Source organism: Ambystoma mexicanum, chromosome 11, assembly GCF_040938575.1.
Source record: "Ambystoma mexicanum isolate Mex_15411 chromosome 11, UKY_AmexF1_1, whole genome shotgun sequence".
Lineage (NCBI taxonomy): Eukaryota > Metazoa > Chordata > Amphibia > Caudata > Ambystomatidae > Ambystoma > Ambystoma mexicanum.
The window spans coordinates 1,432,614,654-1,432,635,166 of NC_090934.1; the positions used below are offsets into that span (position 1 = coordinate 1,432,614,654).

At 46.8% G+C, this 20,513-nt stretch overlaps 1 protein-coding gene across 5 annotated transcripts in view; it reads right to left on the minus strand.

Moving 5' to 3' along the window:
- The window catches only part of MCTP2 (multiple C2 and transmembrane domain containing 2), a 1,028,969-nt gene that overhangs the window by 583,394 nt on the left and 425,062 nt on the right, over positions 1-20,513 (minus strand). For all 5 annotated transcript variants that reach the window (XM_069625066.1, XM_069625063.1, XM_069625064.1 and 2 more), the window contains exon 4: positions 10,064-10,172. In XM_069625066.1, the coding sequence (XP_069481167.1) occupies positions 10,064-10,172 (109 nt within the window). The remainder of the gene's footprint in view (positions 1-10,063; positions 10,173-20,513) is intronic.

A 20,513-nucleotide genomic window follows, 5' to 3' on the forward strand; every position in this document is an offset into this window, starting at 1 on the left:
GGCTGTAGTCAGTTGATACGAAAGACCCTGTGTGTCTGCCTTGGGGGACTTTGTCACTGATCTTCAAAAAGCACCACGTGGGGCCCCAGCGAATTTACCATGAAGGGCACTGGGTTTGGCAGGTTTCATAATCCAGACCATCTGTCCTGAAGTACTCTGTCACTGTGGCATTTTGGACATGCCAGTGCTTCACGAGCACCTGGATGACCTATAGATTTTGAGTACTCTGTTGTCTGTACTTGGCCATCTTGGATCACAGGACCAGTACACAATCCACTATGTCATGGGAAGGAGTTTGGGGATTTCCCTCCCATCATTGCTGCATCAGGCTTTATGTATTCTTTATAGGATGGTCAAATAGAAGCTCAAAGGGACTAAGGCCTTCACCACTCTGTGGAACCTCCTGGTAGGCAAACAGAATGTATGGAAGGAGAATATCTCACTTTATACTACGGTGCTCTTCCAAGCCCCCCATTATGCCATTTAGGGTCTTGTTGAACCACTCAATGGAATTACGTGCACCCTTGCCAGACACAATCATGCTGCTCTTGCGGCGTGCATTGCATGGTCAGAGTGCATCATATTGTCACACTTTGCCCATTGACGTTTGGTATCCGATCGGCCTATACAATTGTGTTCGCGGGAGAGTTTCTTGTGCGGGGGAATGGGGGGTACTTCCCGCTAGTCCTTGGTCTTCAATGGGTTCACTGAAGACTTGATTGAAGTCTTCGGTGTCAGACCTCAAGCAGACCCTTGGAAGTTGGCTTCATTTCTCTCGTCTTGACTGGTTACTAAGACAACAGGCCAGCACTGCTCGCTTCTCTCCCATACTCGTTCTCGTGCCTAGAGTGGAAAACAAGCAGGTTCGCCATTATTTTCCCACTTGGAAATCTACTTAAGCTGTTGTGGTGCAGTTAACATGGTCCTACAAATGGAAGACTGACTGAGCATGCCAGGTGATTCCCAAAGTGTTGTACAACACAGGACATTGTGTAGGTTTAATACATGAATACAGTTCATCGTAGACGAATTATAACACAATGTACTAGCGTATATTCTTTTTTTGTGGTGCTTCATTGTGAAATCTCCCTAACCCCATAACCTGGGGAGTTTTTTTTACTATACTGAGACGTATTCCACTGCGATTAAGTTGAATTGCATGCGACTTGTCAAATAACCACTAGATGGCAGTAGAACACTACTTATTTCTGAGACTGCAACTATAGCCGCGCCAGATTCACTTTGCCAAGAGCAAAGTCATTCTACCAGGTCTAGGGCTAACGTTCTTATAAGCCACGGGCATTACTTGTGTTAGATGCAGCAGCCCAGTTTCATTAACGACATGTGTTGACATGTTAGAACCCAAACCTAATTGGCTAGCACCAGAGGTGTGCGCATGCGTAAGGGGCGATTCAATATCGAGGACAGAGCTCTGAGGGCGCTAGAGGGATTCAATTTCCCAATATTAGGAAGACAGACCCGGGTTTTCACACCACCTGAATTGAAAGGACTCTGCGACCTCTGCGATTCTAGTCGAGCCACTATGGGCCTGCTTTACAGGTCTCTGTACCTGGGATAACAAAGTTTCCATCTGTAAAAAAATAAAAAATAAAAATAAAGAAATAACACTATGCAAATGTCAAATGTTATGTTTCAATACGTTTGCATTGCCTCACAACAAAGAAAAGTATATATATATATATATATATATATATATATATATATATATATATATATATATATATATATATATATATATATATATATATATATATATATATATATATATATATATATATATATATATATATATATATATATATATATATATATGTGAAGCCAGCAAGTGGCAGGTGAATGTTGGTCAGATAAGGTAGGAGTATTTTTCCTTTTTGGGGGCTTTAGCCAACAGTATGGCCAATAAACCCCATATCTGGAGGGCTGCTAGCCTCAACTTCACGCTCATCCTCCCTCCAACGCCCAGCCTCATAATTCTCTGTGTTCACCTGCAATAATAAGGAGGGAGACGCTTTCCTCTCCTCTCCCCCACCTGTTGGAACAAGTCCCTCCATCCTATTAGGAACACTGATTTCCCTAATCACCAGGCGTCCATCTTCCCCTGTCCTGTTCATGCAATCAGTGGCTTGACGCCCTGGCGGTTGGGCGCTCTACAGTTCAGACTCATAATGGCACATGGAATCACAACAGTTTATGCTCCGGAGTCCAACTGCCGCGAGTACTCCTCGAAGCCTGCCGAAACCATTCCTCAGCAAATTACCATTATCTTTTTGTAATCAGGCATTGGCTTTCTCCTATTTCTTTCAGAATGTGTGTACCAATACTAACAAGAAGGCATTTAGTACACTACAATAATCACATTGTTGTGAAGGTGGAACACATACAATCAACTCTAACCCTAGAAAGTAGAAGACATGATGACCGGGGGGGGGGGGGGGGCGTTTTATAACATCACTGTCAGCTACTGCGTGAAATCCTGTCCCCGTTCAGAAGAAGTTCAGACAGTTCTATGAGCGGTAATGTGTCCCCAAAGAAAATCCTTTCAGCCAATCAGATAGGACTCAAAACATGGCGCCACGGTTCGGGCCCTTCATTGCTGCAATGTGAACATTCTCACGTGAAAACTTAATGGCACAAAACGCTGCATTCCCACAAATGCAGTGAAAGGAGAAACTAAATATGTCGTAGTCTCTGAAAGACGACTTGCAATTTAAAGTAACCTTAAAAAAAAAAAAAAGGTGCAATACCATTGAAAGTTTATTTTATTTCACTGAGCATTTGTTAGGTGCTTATATAACTGAATAATGTTTTCTAGGCTAAATGGGAAGGGAACAGGGGAAAAAGAACAATGGCAAAAGCAGTAAAATACAGTCATGGTCCTACTAGGGCTTTTGGCATTCAGACGTACAAGTGCAGTGGGCAGAAGTGCAGGAGATGGGAGATGGGGGGGGTGTCAGAGGAGTGGGCAAGTGCTGGTGGAGGGTCTAGGAGGGAAGTGCTAACAGAAGCCAAGGATTAGAAACCTCAGGCTAAGTGCTAGTGCAGGCGACTCCCATGGGTGGGATGCATATGCGCCAGGCAGGTGCCAGCAAGGGCAGTACAGTGGGGTGAGGGGCTGGTATCGACTGGGAAGCAGGGCCTGGAATCCTGCGAGATTCATGAGGATCTGGCCACCAGTCACAGCGGCAGTGGGGTGATTAGCAGGGAAGGGAAAGAGGGAGAGAACAGCAGAGCTTTGAGCAGTTTCCAGAACTCAAGGTGGTCCGGCTCAAGTCTGATAGGGGCAGGGAGACTGTTCCAAAGGGAGGCGCCAGCTGAGGTGAGACCTACCCGCACTCTCTGCTCGGAGAAGCTTTTGGCAAAGAGTTAGAATTAGAGGAGTGTAGGACTCTAGCAGGGGAGTATTTAGGGAGGGAAATTTGGATATGGCGTTGTCCCAGGCCTCAGAAGGCCTTGTGGATGATGCAGAGGGTCTTGAATTTGATCCTTGCAGCCACATGGATTCAGTGGAGAGATTTTAGTGCTGGACAGATACAGCCAAGGATAAGACTTGCAGCCCTATTCTGGATTAGCTGGAGGGGGCATAGAGAGGAAAGGGGGAGATTGAGAAAGAGGCTGTTGCAGTAGTCCAGCCTGGAGAGGACCACAGCTCTGGAGACACTGAGCTTCTGGGGGAAGGTGAGGTGAGGCGAGTTCTTATATAAAAGGGGTTTGGCCGATATAAACAGACAAGTCATTTATTACTTGTATTTTTCACACATACAGTGGTCTTAGCAGTTTGTAGAAACACGCCCAGCATCATAGCCTAGCATCAGGGATGTCAACATCTAGCTTCACAGAAAAAATGGAGGACAAATGTTTGTTTCTGCATCATGCAATTATGACTGTTTTGGCTGAAAAATGTTAATGACCTGTTTTCCTTTACATTGCTGCCATCTGGTGGACCTGAGAGTTTGCATAAGCAATCTACTGTAAAAGCCTTCAAAAAATGTGTTCCTATTTTTTTTAACATTAATCTAACATTTATATTTATCTATTTATTTTTTACATTTGTAGAGTGCACACAAACCCATGGGCATCATGGCGCTTTTATCAATTACCTCGGCCCAAGATGGGCAAAGGCCTAGTGCAGGCGGGAACATTACAGGCATTTAGGTCCGGGTAAACAGTTATGAGGCCCATAGGGTTGAGGCATCGGCATAAATACAGAGGATGCAGTTACATGCATGGTAACGCAGTTGCAGATCGCTGGGGTAGAATTCGTTGATTAAGCCAGGGAAGCATATATATATTATAAGGTCCCGACGGGCTGCAGTAGAGGACTGCTGGGTGGATGTATGTCAATATACACATGTTTAGGGTTTTATGGAAGACCCAGTATGATTCTTCTGCTCTGAGTGCAGTTGGGAGCGAGTTCCAGTATTTGGCAGCCAACACTGGAAAACTGGACCCTCCATCTTTGGTTCATTTGATCTTCGGTTTTGCTAGCTTGTCGGAGTGCTGGGCTCTGGTAGGCCTGTTGGGGTGTGCTTTGTTAATGTTCTGTACTAGGTAAGGAGGGGCTCTGTTGGAGATGCACTTGTGGGCGATTGGGAGGGTCTTGAATAGAATTCGGTCCTTGATGGCTAGCCAGCGGGCAATTCTTCGGGAGGGGGAAATGTATTCAGAACGTAGGATATTGAGGGCAGCAGGTAAGGCATCGTTCTGGATGGTTTGGAGTCTTTTTAAGTTGTGGGTGGATGTGCCGGCGAAGAGGACATTGCAGTAGTGAGCCGTGCGCCGATCACTGCCCAGGCGATAGACAGTTGTATCTGGATAGAAAGGGCATGGCTGCCTTGAGCAGTTTGGCTGGATAAGCTGCTGCAGAGTCAATGGCATCTACTTGTCGGTTTGTGGGAAGAGTGGCATTGAGGTAGACCCCTAATGTTTTTACCTAGAGGGAGACCGGTATCACGGATCCGGCAGTATTGAAGGTAGAGTATTAGGAGTCAAGGATTTTTAGAGCAGCTGCTGGACCGACAAGGAGGAGCTCAGTCAGATTTCTCCAATGTATACACTAACCATTGTAACAATAGGTATTATGTAATGGTATACATACAGTAAAATTTGCTAATTATTAAGAGTTCTACTGAGATATTATAGAGCAGCTAGAAATCTTTCATCCATAGGAAAAATAAAAATTATACGGCTAATAGCTTTTGAGCCATTAGAAAGATCAGCGTGACATTTGACATACCTAATTTGGGGCATGGGCCCCCCAAAACTGGAAAATGTCATGTAAATTGGTGTTACGGTTCGAAAGATATATAAAAGGGTAAAATAAAAAGGGTGTGTTTTTCACTTTTACATTCATTTTCCCACAGGAAAAATGTCAAACGTGTGCACAAATGCACAGCCAAAACCACTGCATAGATTTGCGCCACATAAGAAACAAGTCAGGCACAAACACACATTTTAGATGTTGCATCTCACTTATTTGCAGGTGTGATCCGCTGTACCAGTGATATCATTGATGAGAGGTCATATGTTGGGTGGCGTAGCTTACAACAACTGCTGAATTTCATGGGGTTTATTTTGCATTAAATCAGCACCTTACCAACCCTGCTTAGCTTCAAAGCGAGGAAGGGGCTGCGCCCCCTCAGGGCATGTTGCTCTAAGTGGTCTTCCAACTTGTGCACATCTATTAGGTAACATGTCCTGAGGGGGCCGGTCCCTTCCTCACTTTGAAGCTAATCAGGGTTGGTCCCGGTTATTGCAGTGATGGGAGACCCAGATGCCTAATTTAGTATGGACTAAAGATAGTCACAGCGCTATGTAGTTATAGCCACGAATATTGTAAAAACGGCTGGAAAAAAATGCTTTTTTGTTCCCCCAGGCCCTCACAAACTGCCCCCTTATCTGTGCCAGCTCAACCCACTCCCGTGATGGCCTCCACACCTCCCTGTCCTCTCCCATTCTCTCAACAGCACAAAGTGTTTCATTGACGCAGTTTGCTTTGAGATGTCGGCTATTCACGGCTATAGCCGAGGATTACAGAAAGGCTATGTGTTGCAAATTTAGGCCCTAGACCCCCTCCAACTTTCGAATTTCACTTGTCCTCTTGAAATCCCCTCCCCCGACCACTAACCTGATGGCATTTGCAAGTGTTTGACCGGCAAATGCTTTTTTTTATGCATTTCATTTTTTCATAACGTCTGCTATAACCACGGCTATCTCTCTCATTGAGGGAAACAAAGGATGACAGCTGTTTCATTTATAAACACCCATTTTTTGGCAATGTACTCAAGAGATAGCCATCTATTTTGGAGAAGGGGGCACCCCCTTCTCCATTAAATATTTTAAAAACTACTGGATGGAATAACCCCAAACCATGCATGGCATGCGAGTCAATGCTTCATGCCCAAGGTGCTTCGGACCTGGTCCAGATCTGTCAGCAGTTTGGGCTGTGCAGTAGAGCACAGGGCAACTGACTCACGACAGACTAGTCCCCTATCATAGCATGCAAAGCTGCATCCACTTCTGTATGATATAAAAGTTTGTGGCAGATGAATCAAAAATATTAGAACTGAATGCACCATGATTAAGGACTAAATAAACTCGCAAAGTACAAATATATGCGTTCAAATGTCAATAATAGATTAGGACCCGTGTCCCCTCTTTCAGCCCATTAGTACCACGGCTCCCAATCTATCCGTTTACATTCATCTGCACCAGACGTATATATCAGACAAGATTGGATGCAGCTTCTTATGTTATGGTGGCAGACTAGTTTCATTTAAATCAGATGCCCTGAAGAGGAACTTAACTGGTCGAAACTCTCGTACTCCTCTGCCTCACGTTTTCCATTTAAGTAAAAATAATTGGCGGACCGAGCATTCTCTACCCACAACCGTGGATTGAGCTTCAATAGTTCAGATGGGATAAAGTTCAGCCCTGGGAAATGGCCAGCACTTATTTTCTCAATTCTGTTCTTGTTTTCTGTTATCCAAGAAATGTGGCTTGCTGTGCCTGCTTACTGGCCCGCAGTCGCTGAGGACAAGGTTAGGATTTCTTGAGCTGGAACGTTCGTGTTTTTAAAGATGTTATTCTGAAATGTATCTTCGCTTCCGGCTTTCATCCCATCCCTAAGTCTCCTAATCCTTAGCCCCTGCCCTCTGGCTCTCATTGTAGGCCATCTTCAGTTTCCCTTTACTCCATTTTGTTTTTAAAGAGTATTCGGGGCCAAGCGCCTCCATATCTCTTTTTGTTTCGGCCTCTCTCTATGCTCCCTCTTCTTTACTCTTACTCACTGTCCCCGATCCCCATCCTTCCCGGCCCAGTCCTGCTTTTGAGTCTTTTCTCTTCTTGCTCCCAAGTTCTGGTTTACTCGTCCTTTCGCGCTTTGTCCTGACCCCATCCCTTGCATTGTTCAATTGCTTATCCAAGACTCGTCTTCCCCCATGTCTTTGCTTTTGGTGTAGTCCTGCAGGGCTGCTCTTCTAACCTATATACTATGCCCAGACGTGAACACTTCATACACAAGTTCATGCGTTGGTGGATTCCCGCATCCTTCAGGCTTTTGGCCAAAATGTTAATTTGCAATTTGCTGGTCTCTTTCAATTGGTCGGTTTATTTTGGTGTCAATCAGTTGAAGATGGGAGTGGAAGGGGAGCTGTTTGAGGCCCAACTAGTCAAATGACTTTTTTTGGGGGCTGAACTCGTTTTGATATGTCTGTTCCTACCGACTATGCACTTCTAGCCTGTCAAAGTAATGTGTTCTTTTACTCAAACATATAACTTATTCCAGGTGTAAAAGTGCCCAGTTGAAAGCTAGTAGCCAGTCCTGAAAGTCACTTGCCACTAACCCGAACGGCAGCGCTCCACATGCAAACATTACACAATGTTTATTCCCCAACAGTTAATAATTTTTTGAAAAATGTATTTATTTGCATTTTTAAAGCACTCACACATCGAGGCACTGTTACAGGAATTCTTTTTTGTTTGTTTTAGTTGCGTAGTTGTTTGTCTTAGATGCGTATTTATAACGCGCTTAAATACCCAGAGGTTTGTAAGCACGGACTGGGGATCAAACCTGTGTTGCTTCGTGTCGTCTTGCTTCGGAGGCGAGCACGTTGCTGCTGAGCTATCCTCCTGGGACATCACTCACCAATGACTAGGGTAGAGGGTGCATTTAGTAATTTACTTATTCTGCCAATTAGTCGGCTCCTATGTGCCATTGCCACAAATGAATACTAGTTGGCATGTGCTACGTACGTGAACTAACATGGTCATTTTGCAAGGGCATTTAAAAAGGAGGCTTAAACTAGCTTAAACGCTAATTAAAAGATGTGATTTCCATAAGCAGCAATACCCCCAGAGAAAAGTGAGCTATCGGTTTCAGACCCACAGTGTTTCAAGGTGATAGATATGTCACAGCAACACACAATATGTTGCTTTAATATAAATAGCGCTTCATGTCAGATTCCTTCAGCTTGTAGGTGCTGTAGTAGTCAATGCCCCTAATATTAGCCACTTCAACTCAATTTCATGACTCAGGGGGTGGTGAAGGGCAGAGGAGTCGACCTGGCATGCGGCACACACAATCTTCTTGCTAGCACTCTGCTCGAGCAACGCAAACACATTCTCCCACCCCAATGATATTGTGGGTATTCAGTCCCTTGTTCGTCCACACCAATCTAGTCAGGGCTCATTGTCCACTATTTCCCGCTCAGATTCTTAATTCATTTATTCACAATCTCGCATATGCTGGCAATGTTCCTGAAGCTTCACTGCCCTCTAGTGGTCACTGCCGTCTACATGCAAAAATAAGCTAATATTAATGTGATTACAGTATGTGCCGAGTAAAGCAATGCATTTTAGGGAGAATAAAGTTTAATTAAAGGCAGTTCTGGAAGTGTAGAGTTAATTTCATAATGATATCTTGGCAGAGACATTTTTAATGTTTAAATATTAGTGTCGAGATTTGTTGAGTCAAATTTTTGCTCAAATTAGGTGCGAGTATTGGAGGTCGAGATGAAGGTAAGAAATTATTTCCAGACAACTTTTAAGACAGGTGACATAGTAGGTGAATAAAATATATAAACCCAATTACACTATGTAACTGTTATTAGGCATTCTGTGTGTTTTGTCCACGTGTGTGTTGGTAACGTTTTAGTAAAAAAAAAGTGATAGGTTTATTTTTTATTAAGATGTGTTTGTGCAATAGATTTACTCAACCTCCCTTTAGTCGATCGCTGAGAAAGGGAGGGGGCTTTCTAGATCATTGACTAATTAACCTTTTCGATTGTTGACATCTACTCGGTGCCACACATCGCAGAAGATGTGCACACACCCAGGTGTTGTGTTTGGCCTCACTATACGGTCGTCTGTGTGTATCTCATTTTTTGGACAGCCCTCGGGTGATATTCAGCACAGACTGGCCATGCACACGCATGCAGAACGAACACCACCTCCCTACCTTCATGCAGAATAATCCGTTGTAGGAACCTTGAAATGCAGTTAACACGATGTAAAGCAGTTTATCAACGCTAAAACCAACACGCCTTTTTCATTCAATTTTCTGCGCACTATGAATGTAACTATTAACCAACTAGTCAAACATTAACACTTCTAAGAAGAGTGTGGTTGCAGGGCGTTTTGTTTGAGTCATTCGAATACCCTCCAGCTTAGAAAACAAACAATTCTCCTATGCAGAAATGTGCCACACTGCAGTTCTGAAATGTCAGTGCCATTTCTCATTTCCAAGGCGCGGTTCCAAAACAGTCACTGCATTTTTTCGCACATGTTTCAAAATAATAGCAAACGTGTCGAGATGCTGAGCCCTGTGGTAAGCTCGTGTGGAACACACATTCTCGCAGCAGTTCGTTCTATTTGGAGGGTTGAGAAATGGCCGTTTCCGCTCGAGGACAATGTGTTTCTGGTAAAGAAAGCGGCGTGTGTCGCAGCAACGCTTCATGGCATGTGGTAGCGGTATTTCTGCAGTGGAGGGGGGCACACTAGACCAAACGGAAGTACAAATGATCAGAAACGGAAGTAGTCGACTTACCAGAGCGGTCCCTTATGACCAGATTGCGCCCTTCTCTCAGATGTATGAAAAGGAGATAGGCTGTAACTCTGGGTAAATCGCCCAAGCAATCGCTCCCTTCCTCGAGTACCTGCGGCCCATAACAAAAGTACAATAAGTGACAGCATGGCAACACAACATGCGTCTCACAAGCAAGCTCTTACCAATGCAATGACATCAACGTTGTTTTTTTTTAAAATTAACGTGTGCCTTCATTCCTGGGAAGTATTTGACATTATACATGTACACCCCAATCTAAATATTTGGATTTCTCAGTGATTCATTTGTAAATAAATAAGTGGTGGGGCTAAAATATTTTCGAACACACAATGACATGTCAGGATGGTCAGCTCTGCACCCACTGTTACCACCAGAGCCGGCCTTAAGGGGGGGCGAGCCGGGCGACTGCCCGGGGTGCCACGCCCCCCAGGGTGCCATTAGCCCCCTAACACGCCAGCTCAGGGGAGTCTTTCAAGGGCTCCCTCGAGCTAGAGTTGTGGGAGAAGGTGTAGCAGGCGGCCTTTTACTGTAAAATCTTCCTGTGGCGGCAGGTGCATTTCAATGCGCCCCTCCGCCTCGGGAACTTTTCATAAGAAAAGGCAGCATTAGCCCCCCACCACGCCAGCTCGGGGGGAGTCTTTCAAGGGGTCCCACGAGCTGGTGTAGTGGCAGGTTCCTCATTGTCATTGAATGCACCCGCAGCGGCGGGCTCATTCAATGACAATGGGCTGCTAACGCACCCTATTTAACCTCCTTGTCGAGGCGGTAAAAAAAAAAAAAGTTGCCCATCCTCGCCCCGCCCCCTTCCGCCCTGCCAGCTGTTAACCAGGGGCGCGTGGTGGGCGCTATTTCACCCAGGGCGCTGCTGCCCTTAAGGCCGGCCCTGGTTACCACCCCCCATGCTGTCAACATATATGGGAGTTAAAGCTGCAACTCCCACTGTCTTAGTGTTTTTAATGGACGCAGTCATGTACTCACTACGGCAGATGTGCGATTTACCAACGAACATACACATCAAATCAAATACTCGTGTCTTGACATGAGACAAATGTTTAAGTGCGTCTTTAAACACCATCATCATTTGCATTTTGCTCTGATTCTATAGGTGTTTATTATGGGACTGGCAGTGAAAATACTAAAGTTACCAAAACACCACAGCCTAATGAAACTCTGGACTGAGACAAGATTTGCAGGGGCTCAGAAATAAGTGCCGGGGCTGAGCCCTGGCAAACACCCCCACAAATTAAGCACTGGATTTCCTTTAGAAAACGACTATTGGAAAATGAGGAAGGGTTTGGGTCTAGCCTAGTTAAAGGCATAATATTCTATTCATATTAAAAAGGAGACCAATTTCAATAGTAAACAAACAACAATAATACGCACAAAAGCAATAGACTAACCAATTAATACCAAAACTAGAAGTAGCACTTGGAAAAAAGTAGAGTACCTCTTTGTTTTTCCCCCCAACACCCCCCTCCTACCGAGAAAAACATTAGGCAAATAGTCAAGAAGTGCAGAGCAAATGTATTTTGAGCATAGGCATTTGGTGCTTGACACTCCGAGGAGCTATATTTTTGCGTGACGTGGTCTGAACAGGGGACATAAAAGCATTTGCTTTAATGCGATTAACACAAAGTAGGTTACAACAAAAATGCCTGTGTTTTAAACAATAAAAATAAATATTTGACTTGCCTACTTTAAAAATACCCACATCGATAATGCATAAACACTTTTACTCTCAATTTAAAGTAAGGAGTAAAATACTCCCACTTAAAAGAATTATCTATAACCGTGAAATGGAGGATGGATTAAGAGTTGGAGACTTGCACTTGTATGGTTGTTTAGGAAAACAAATAAATGCACAATCCGGTATTTACTAATCCCAGCCAAATGAGAAGTACAACTACTCACTATGACATCACGACACCCTGCGCAAGTTTTAATCGGATGCCCTTGTCTTCTATTATAGAGTTTGGGAACATTTTGGGATAGCAACACTGACTGCAGGAGTGAATATTGAGAAGGAACAGCTTCTCCCGGGGGTGGACTGCCTTATACGGAACTCTGGAGATTTCCCAGTGGGCCTCTGCACCCTGGGCCTTGTTATGTCTGCCTTGCGTCCCGCTACGCGGTGATGCGAGGCGTCCTAATAAAAGCTCTGCCCCCACTCCACGGAGGCAGTTCCGGGGGAGGACAGCAACACGAGAGTGTGTCTTTACTGCTCCCGCGGGAGCTGCGCAGCAAGGCCTAAGCTGCCTGGGCCTACCCTCCCAGGTTCCTGCCGACGCCTCGGCCGGAATCAGGGACATAACACTGGCGATGAGGAAGCGAACACAACGGCATGCGTGACGCTGCCGCCCAGCGCTCAAAGCCCATTCACAATGGTGAACTTTTTTTTAGAAAATGTTTCTCTCTCCTCTTTTTCATCATGGATTAATCTCGACCACACTGCCAGACGAGTCCTGAAATTATCCACACCACACAGCAGGAGTCCTGGAGGGGGAGAAGGTGCAACATCACGCCTAACACGTGGACACACACCGGGGAGGCCAAGAACACTCCCAAGAGCACCCTAAGGTGAGAGAACGGTTGCCACACTTGCGCACTGTCTATCAACATGGCGTCAGGCACGACCATCCCCATACCCGGCACGCCTTCCAGAATGACTGCAAACCTGTCACTGTCCACGCGGCAGGCCCGCCCGCAAGGTGGATCATCCGTTGCAATATACCCTTTTGACCCATACACTGACCCGTCATCAGTCAGCCCAAGAGGGTAGTTGTGGTTACAGAAGTTCGAGATGGCGATAGAATGTAAAGACATTACTACATCGAGAAAGGTGAGGTCGCACCTACTACTGAATGTGGGGGATGAAGTATTATGCATCTTCAATTCCCTGGCAATCACGGTTGGCCTTGACGTCTACCAGCAAACGAAGGACGCCCTGACGGCCCATTTCATGCCCCAGCTCAATCCAGATCATGAGACATTTATATTCTGCACAACCTTCCAGATGGAAGAGGAAACGCTGGATGCCTACCACACCAGACTCCGGAAGCTCGCAATCTCATGTGAATTCACGGACATTGAGAAGGAAATCCAAAACCAACTCATAAACAGGATTTACTCAGAAAAACTGAGGAGGATGGTGCTGAGGGAGAAGGGAATATCACTAACCCGAATCCTTGAACTTGGCCGCCAGAGGGAGTTGGCACATGCCAGGGGCGGCCCACATGGGTACGACCCTACAGAAACTACAGCTGGCCCTCACTACGGCAACTGTGGCCCAAATCACGAATCACCAATTCACAAGGGACGAGGCCAGTGGAAACAACGTGTACCCCCAAGGGCAACACCGGATCCCGGGACCCATGGAATGTGGGTGGAGCGGAGGGCCTCGCCACGGACGACGCAACTGCCCGGCTCAAGGAACCACATGCGGCGCATGTGGCAGAAAAGACCACTACGCCAAGTTATGCAGATCGTCCAGAGTGCCACAGCAACTGCCGCAAGCACCCCAGGACAAGAGTGCAGGAAAGAAGCCCGACGTGTTGAAACCACCCATTCCTCAACAGAGGAGCAAGGGGACGACGCAGAACATATCCAACAGGAAGCTGCAAATGAACATTGGAAAAAAGGAAAGAAAATATACCTAGTTTCAGCCCTCAACTACGGAAGCACTACACCAAAAAGAAAACTGAGTAGACGAAAATGCCAGGTAGCGATCCAAGGCCAAAACATACTAATGACCATAGACACGGGGGCATCCGTGAACGTGATGCCACTGACGACGTTCAGAAAACAACAGCCCCAACCTGCCCTGAAATCGACGGACACACTACTATTCGCATACGGGTGTAAAACCCCACTGGCCATAGTAGGTAGATTCCGGACCAAAATCAGCCAAGGGGAAAAAATCACTGCAGTCAAAAATCTATGTGGTAAATGCAGGCATCGAATGCCTCCTGAGCGGAGACGCAGCAGAGGACCTGGGGTTGATAAGCTTAATTTGCGAAGTAACCAACTCGCAAGAAGTCGACAACATTCTTGAGAGATACCTGAAACTCCTCGAGGGAATCGGGTGCCTAAAAGGAAAGTCAATCAGGCACCACATCGATGAGTCAGTCGAACCGAGAGCAGTGCGACACAGAAGGAAGCCATTCCACATGCGCAGCCAAGTGGAAAAAGAGTTAAGAGCACTGGTGAAAGCGGGCATCATCGAGGAAGTAACTGGGCCCACGCCCTGGGTCTCTCCCATGGACGTCACCAAGAAGCCCAAACAACCGGGAAAGGTCAGATTATGCATAGACATGCGCCTCCCCAATGCAGCAATAAAAAGGGAGCGCCACATCACCCGACTCTCGATGATAGTGGCAGACCTCACAGGATCCAGGATATTCTCAAAGGTCGACCTGAACGCCGGATATCACCAGCTGAAGCTACACCGAGACTCCCGGTACATCACGACATTCTCAACTCACATCAGCCTACGCAGGTACAAGCGCCTGAGTTTCAGAATCTCCTCGGCAGCTGAGGTCTTCCAGCAAACAATACAGGAGGTAATACGCAACATTCCAGGAGTTTTGAACGTCAGTGATGACATCCTAATTCACGCAGGCAACGAAGAAGAACATCTATGAAGGCTCCACATGCTACTCAGCAGGTTAGAGAGTGCTGGTCTGACAATCCACAAAGAAAAATGATAGTTCCTGAAGGAAGAGATCTTGTTCTTTGGGTACACGTTCAATAGCGCAGGCATCTCGGCGGACCCCCAAAAAGTAGCGTACATCCAAGCTGCCACACCCCCACCACACCAACGGAGGTACACAGTTTTCTAGGAATGGCCACCTATTGCGGAAGGTTCATCCCAAACTTGGCCACACTATCTGAACCTCTTTGAGAGCTCACAAAAGCCAGCACGAAATGGGAGTGAGGGCCCACCTGCCAAGAGGCATTCAAGCACATCAAGGCATCACTCTCAGCAGACACCACCATGGCCTACTACAACCCTGCACTGTTAACCGAACTATACGGGGACGCCAGCCCCGTGGGTCTGGGGGCCATTCTCATACAGGTGGCCAAAACAGGAGAATCGATGCCCATCGCCTGTGCTTCCAGAGCACAGACACCGACGGAGCAACGATACTCCCACATCGAAAAAGAGGCGATAGCTGTACTGTGGGGCTGCCGTCACTTCCACCTGTATCTGTACGGCCAGAAGTTCAAAACCTACACCGATCACAAACCACTGCTCCCAATCTTCACGGGCACCTCATCTCACCCCCCTGCCAGGATTGCTAAGTGTCTGCTACATCTCCAACAATATGACTTTGAACTGACGTATCAGCCAGGCCGTGGCAACCCCGTGGACTTCCTGTCGAGACACCCGAGAGCTGCAACACCGAGGGAAATACACATAGCAGAAGAGACAGAAGAACACACCTGCCAGGTGATACACACCATGAAGCCACGGGCAATCAGACTGGATGACATCGTAGAGGCCACACAAAGTGACCCATGCTGTAATCTGGTCAAGGACATGATCATCTCGGGGGAATGGAAGTCGTTCCTATGGAACATTCACAATAGAACAGCAGAAGCCAAAGAGTTCCTCACGGGAGTTTTCACAGTCCGGCAGGATCTATCCATCACGGAAGAAGGGCTCATCCTACGAGGAGCCCGAATCATCATCCCTTCAAGCCTACAAGACATAATAGTGGCGTTGGCACACAAAGGCAACCAGGGGATGGTAAGGACCAAGGCCCGGATAAGGCACCACGTATGGTTTCCCCAGATCAATGGAAAAGGTGAGCGGCTAGTCAGCACCTGCCTCCCATGCCAGATAATGGGGCAACCGCCCCATCCGGAGCCCATTCAATCGGCGGAGAGAGGGTCCGTGAGATGGGACGCCATAAGCATAGACTTCAGCCAAATACAGGAAGGAACCTACCTATTGGTGGCAATTGACCACTCTAGGTACCCGGAGGTCGAGATAGTCAATTCCACGGCAGCAGAGACAGTAATACCCACGATCGAAAAAATGTTTGCAACAGATGGCCTCCTAAGGAGATTCAGGAGCGACAATGGCCCACCTTTCCAGGGAGAAGAATTCAAAAAATACCTCATGGAACTCAACATCCGTTACCACCACATAATGCCTAGATGGCCGCAGGCAAACTACGACGTGGAGCGCTTCATGCGGACAATAAACAAGGTACTGCGCCTGTCGCGCGTCAACGTTAGCCCATGGCAGGTGGACTTATACCGATTCCTATGGAATTACAGAGTTACACCCCACAGCACAATGGGAATACTGCCGGCAGACCTAATGTATGGCACAATCATTAACTCCTCCATACCACACCATCCGAGCAGGAGCACAGACACGTTCGACCACGAGCGCACCGAACTACGAAGAGCAGGGGCAAACGCCCACATGAGCAACAAAAGGAATGCCAGTTGGTCCGACCACTGAGTCAGTGATCAAGTGGTCATGGTGAGGAACCCATCCAAATCTAACCTAGACACCCGATATGACGCTGCCCCATGGACAATAAGCCGGCACCATGACACTATGATAACCGCCAAAAGGGGGCAAAGACAAATAACGAAAAATGTGTCATGGTTCAATGCAGTGCCAAAGAATCTATGGATGGACGGTGAGTGTCCCCCGGAGGAAGAAGCAAATCCGCCTGGGGACGAGGGACATGAAAATCCGGAGGATGGAGAAATCGTGGACAACTGAACAGAGGAACCACCGAGTGAGCCAGAACTGGGTGAGCCGAACAGTGAAGGTGAGCAACCCAAGGGGAGACAGGGGGTTGTACCCAGGGGTGGAAGATATAGACTAAGAACTGCGACCCGGCCCCCAGCCAGGCTCACAGACTGAGTGGTAGAATATCCCACCGAGAGACATAATGATGAAAAGGGGCAAGCCCGGTTGGCTGAGAAATGTTTTATTGTTATTGTTCAGTTAAAATAAAGGAGGAATGGTATGTCCGACTTGCGTCCCGCCACGCGGTGACGCATGGCGTCCTAATAAAAGCCCCGCCACCGCTCCGCGGAGGCAGTTCGGGGGCAGGACAGCAACACAAGTGTGTCCATGCCTTTACTGCTCCCGCGGGAGCTGCGCAGCAAGGCCTAAGCTGCCTGTGCCTAACCTTCCTGTTTCCCACTGACGCCTCGGCCGGAATCAGGGACATAACAGGCCTCTTCTGTGTGGTATTTCCAAATGTTCTCATAGGAAAAGCATTGGGCTTTCTGAAAATGTGTCATATGGGGACACTTTATAAATTATTTCCAGGGCCTCTTTTAGTTCCCAGTCCACCCCTGGCTTCTCCTTTTCCCAGTAAGGCATTCAAATAAAACTTATTGGATCACCGAGTGGAACACACCATGGTACTTGAATAAGTGCATCCACCATTGCAGTAGTGCAATCTTCCATTACTAAAGTGAAATAGCAGTTCTTAACCACCAACCAGTATCCCATAATTCCTCAATTCAATATTGATCTTCAATCAATGGACTCTTCCTGGGCATGGGAGACATGCTTTCTAATGTAAGTAATGGCCCTTTGGTACTACTAAATAGGGGTAACATGGAAATGTAGTAGTTACTATTCCACCTACATTTCTGAAATGTCAGTGTTATTTCTCCAATCTGGGCATGCTTCCACAAATGCCCCAAAAAACTCCCTAACTTTTCAGGGTTTCCTCGTCTTTAGAGGTAAAACGTCACATGGATTGATCCAATTAAAGCTGTGGGAGATCTAATCCAAACTCCCTGCATCATGTGCCCTTTGCTTCCGGACATCAAATCCAGAGAGCCTTGCAAGTAGGAAATGGGACAGCAAAGGGGGTAAGTAAGTGTAAGAGAGCCGTAAAAGAAACCAAGATGGTGAAAATCCTTGCTGGCATGAAATGGACTCGAGTGGTCAGCACCCTGGCATAAGTGTGGCTTTATGTCATGTCAGTGCTGCCTTTGAGTCGCAGCTTCCCAGAGATCTGCCTGTGCTCTGGGGGAATTTGTTGTCCTTGCAGCATTGAAATTAAAGAGGCAGCATCCTGTCTATTCTTCGACATGGCAGCTGTGAAGGGAGTCAGTGGGAGCTGTGAAGACAATCAGACCAGACACCAATACACAAGTCCTGTTTCCTGTCATAGCTGGGCCCGCCTCACAGAACAGACCAGTGTGATATCAAATAGATGTGGCTGTATAATTGTGTGTTCCTATTAGTCACCATTCTGCAACCAAACCTGATATATATTTGCAGATTTAGGTGCTAACAGACTGACTCAGGCATACAATTACAGGGGCGACAAAACTAAAAAGCCAACTGTTCCTGCTGTCACTTTCTGGAATAGCCTGCAGAATTGTGGTTGCCTCATACCACAGAGACATGAGGTGTATATATGGATCCAGATTGAAATGACTTGCTCGAGAGAGCAAATAATAAGCTTGGCTGCCATTCTGTGCCATCTGCTTGAGCAAGGGGACTGTGAATCAGAATCCAACCTCCAACCAAAGGATGAAGCACCACAGTGCTTCATTCAGTCTGCCTGTCACCACTACCACTGTTTCCATCACCACTGCGCATGCCGCACCCACTGCAGCGGCTAGTGCCAATACTACAGCTGCAACGATAGACTCTGACAAAACCATGACACCTTTTGCAGCTCAGCAGAAAGGTAGATATAGTGGACTGGAAGGCATGAAAATGACCCTTGCCATACAGGACCATACTAACTGCTGATGCTGTTTCTAGGGCCATCCACAAGTCAGGGGAGGTACTATGCCTCCTTCAGTATGCTCAGCCAGTCATGGTTGAGCTGCAAGAGAGGAAAGTGCAAGGAAATACTGTGTGCCGGACACATGTGATCCATGTGAGCCTCTCCCTCGTCAGCATGCGTATGATCCATTCACTGATACTGTTGATGACAAGGGAAATGGAACTTGAGCCTCAGTTAATGTATGGCTATGTGAGAAGAAGAGGCGGCCAAAGGCCATAACAGCAGGTCAGGTTGAGGTACTGTCAAGGATGTAACAAACCCCCAGAATATAGTTTGCTTAGTTGGACAGTAGCCAAGTTGCATCTTCTGTCTGTCATAACCATGCAGGAGTAGCGAATAAGGGAGGCCACACAGATACCATGGCCAAGGACATCAACTGATCTCCAGGATTCGTAAGTGGCCCACATGTAGGGCAAGGGGGAGTTTTCAGCCTAGACCCCACCTCCACACCAGGCACGTCTGTCTCACAGAGCATACAGTATCGGTCTGTTGGGGAAGCTGCAATCCCTTCTTCTCCCAAAGGGACAGCCAAAGTGGGACAATGGACTGAGCAGTGTGTGGATGTTTGGCTAGGAAGGAGGTCGGAACCACTATTATGTCAATGGTTGTGTAGGACAGGCAGTTGGGCTAGGGAGTGGGCTAGTTCTGCCATTAAGGTCAAGAGGTGTGTGGAATTGGAGTCAGGCTAGTGAGTAGACATGATCTGCTATTCAGGAAAAGGGTTTGTGAAATGATGAGGTAGGCTACAGAGTTGTTAGAATTTCTCCTTAGGGCGAGAGGCATGTGAACAGCAGGGTTTGGCCATGGAGGAAATAGGGTCTACTATCAAGGCAAGAGGTATGTGAAATCTGGAGGTGGGCCAGAAAGGGGACAATGTTTTCCATTTGGGCAAAGGGCGTGTGAAATGGGAAGTTGAGCAAGGGGAGGGGGGGGGGGGTACTGAGGGTAGTGGATAATAGGGCAGGGGTCTGCAACCTGTGGCTCTCCATTCAACTCCCATGATCCCTCACCACTGACATTGCTGGTTTAGGTTGATGGGAGTTGTAGTCTAAAACATCTGAAGATACAAAGATTGCAGATTCCTGGTAAGGTATTACTTTGGCTTGTTACACTTTGTCTCTGGCCTGTGTTCACTCAGGGTGGTTAATTGAACGTGTGGGTCATGCATGAGTGTCAGTTATGTTACATGGCATGTGTTTTTCATTACTTTAACTGTTCTGAGAAGATTATGTGCATGTAATCCTGTCATGCACATCCTTCTTGCAGAACTGTAACACTATATTTGATTTCTTTTTTAACTGCAGCAGGAACTCTGATGCGTGTGTTGTGTAGCACACAATTGCCTAGGATGTCTTTCAGAACTTCTCAGGACACTCATGAACGTTGCTTTCAGGAAGCAAAGGCCTCTCCAAATTGGTTCACATGCCCTCACATGTGCCGCCTCAAGCTACTGTACCTAGTGCCTCAAGGGGACTCTGTGTGGTGCCGATTGGGCAAGGCAGCTGTGGGTATTCTAGGTCAACTTCATGGGAATGATGAGGTGTATGCTCTCTGGGCGGAGGCACTTGTCACTATCCGCCTTCCTATTTAGTACTGTGTTTGAGGTGCTTCCCCCAAATCTCAAGGAGGGAAAGTAGTGGGGT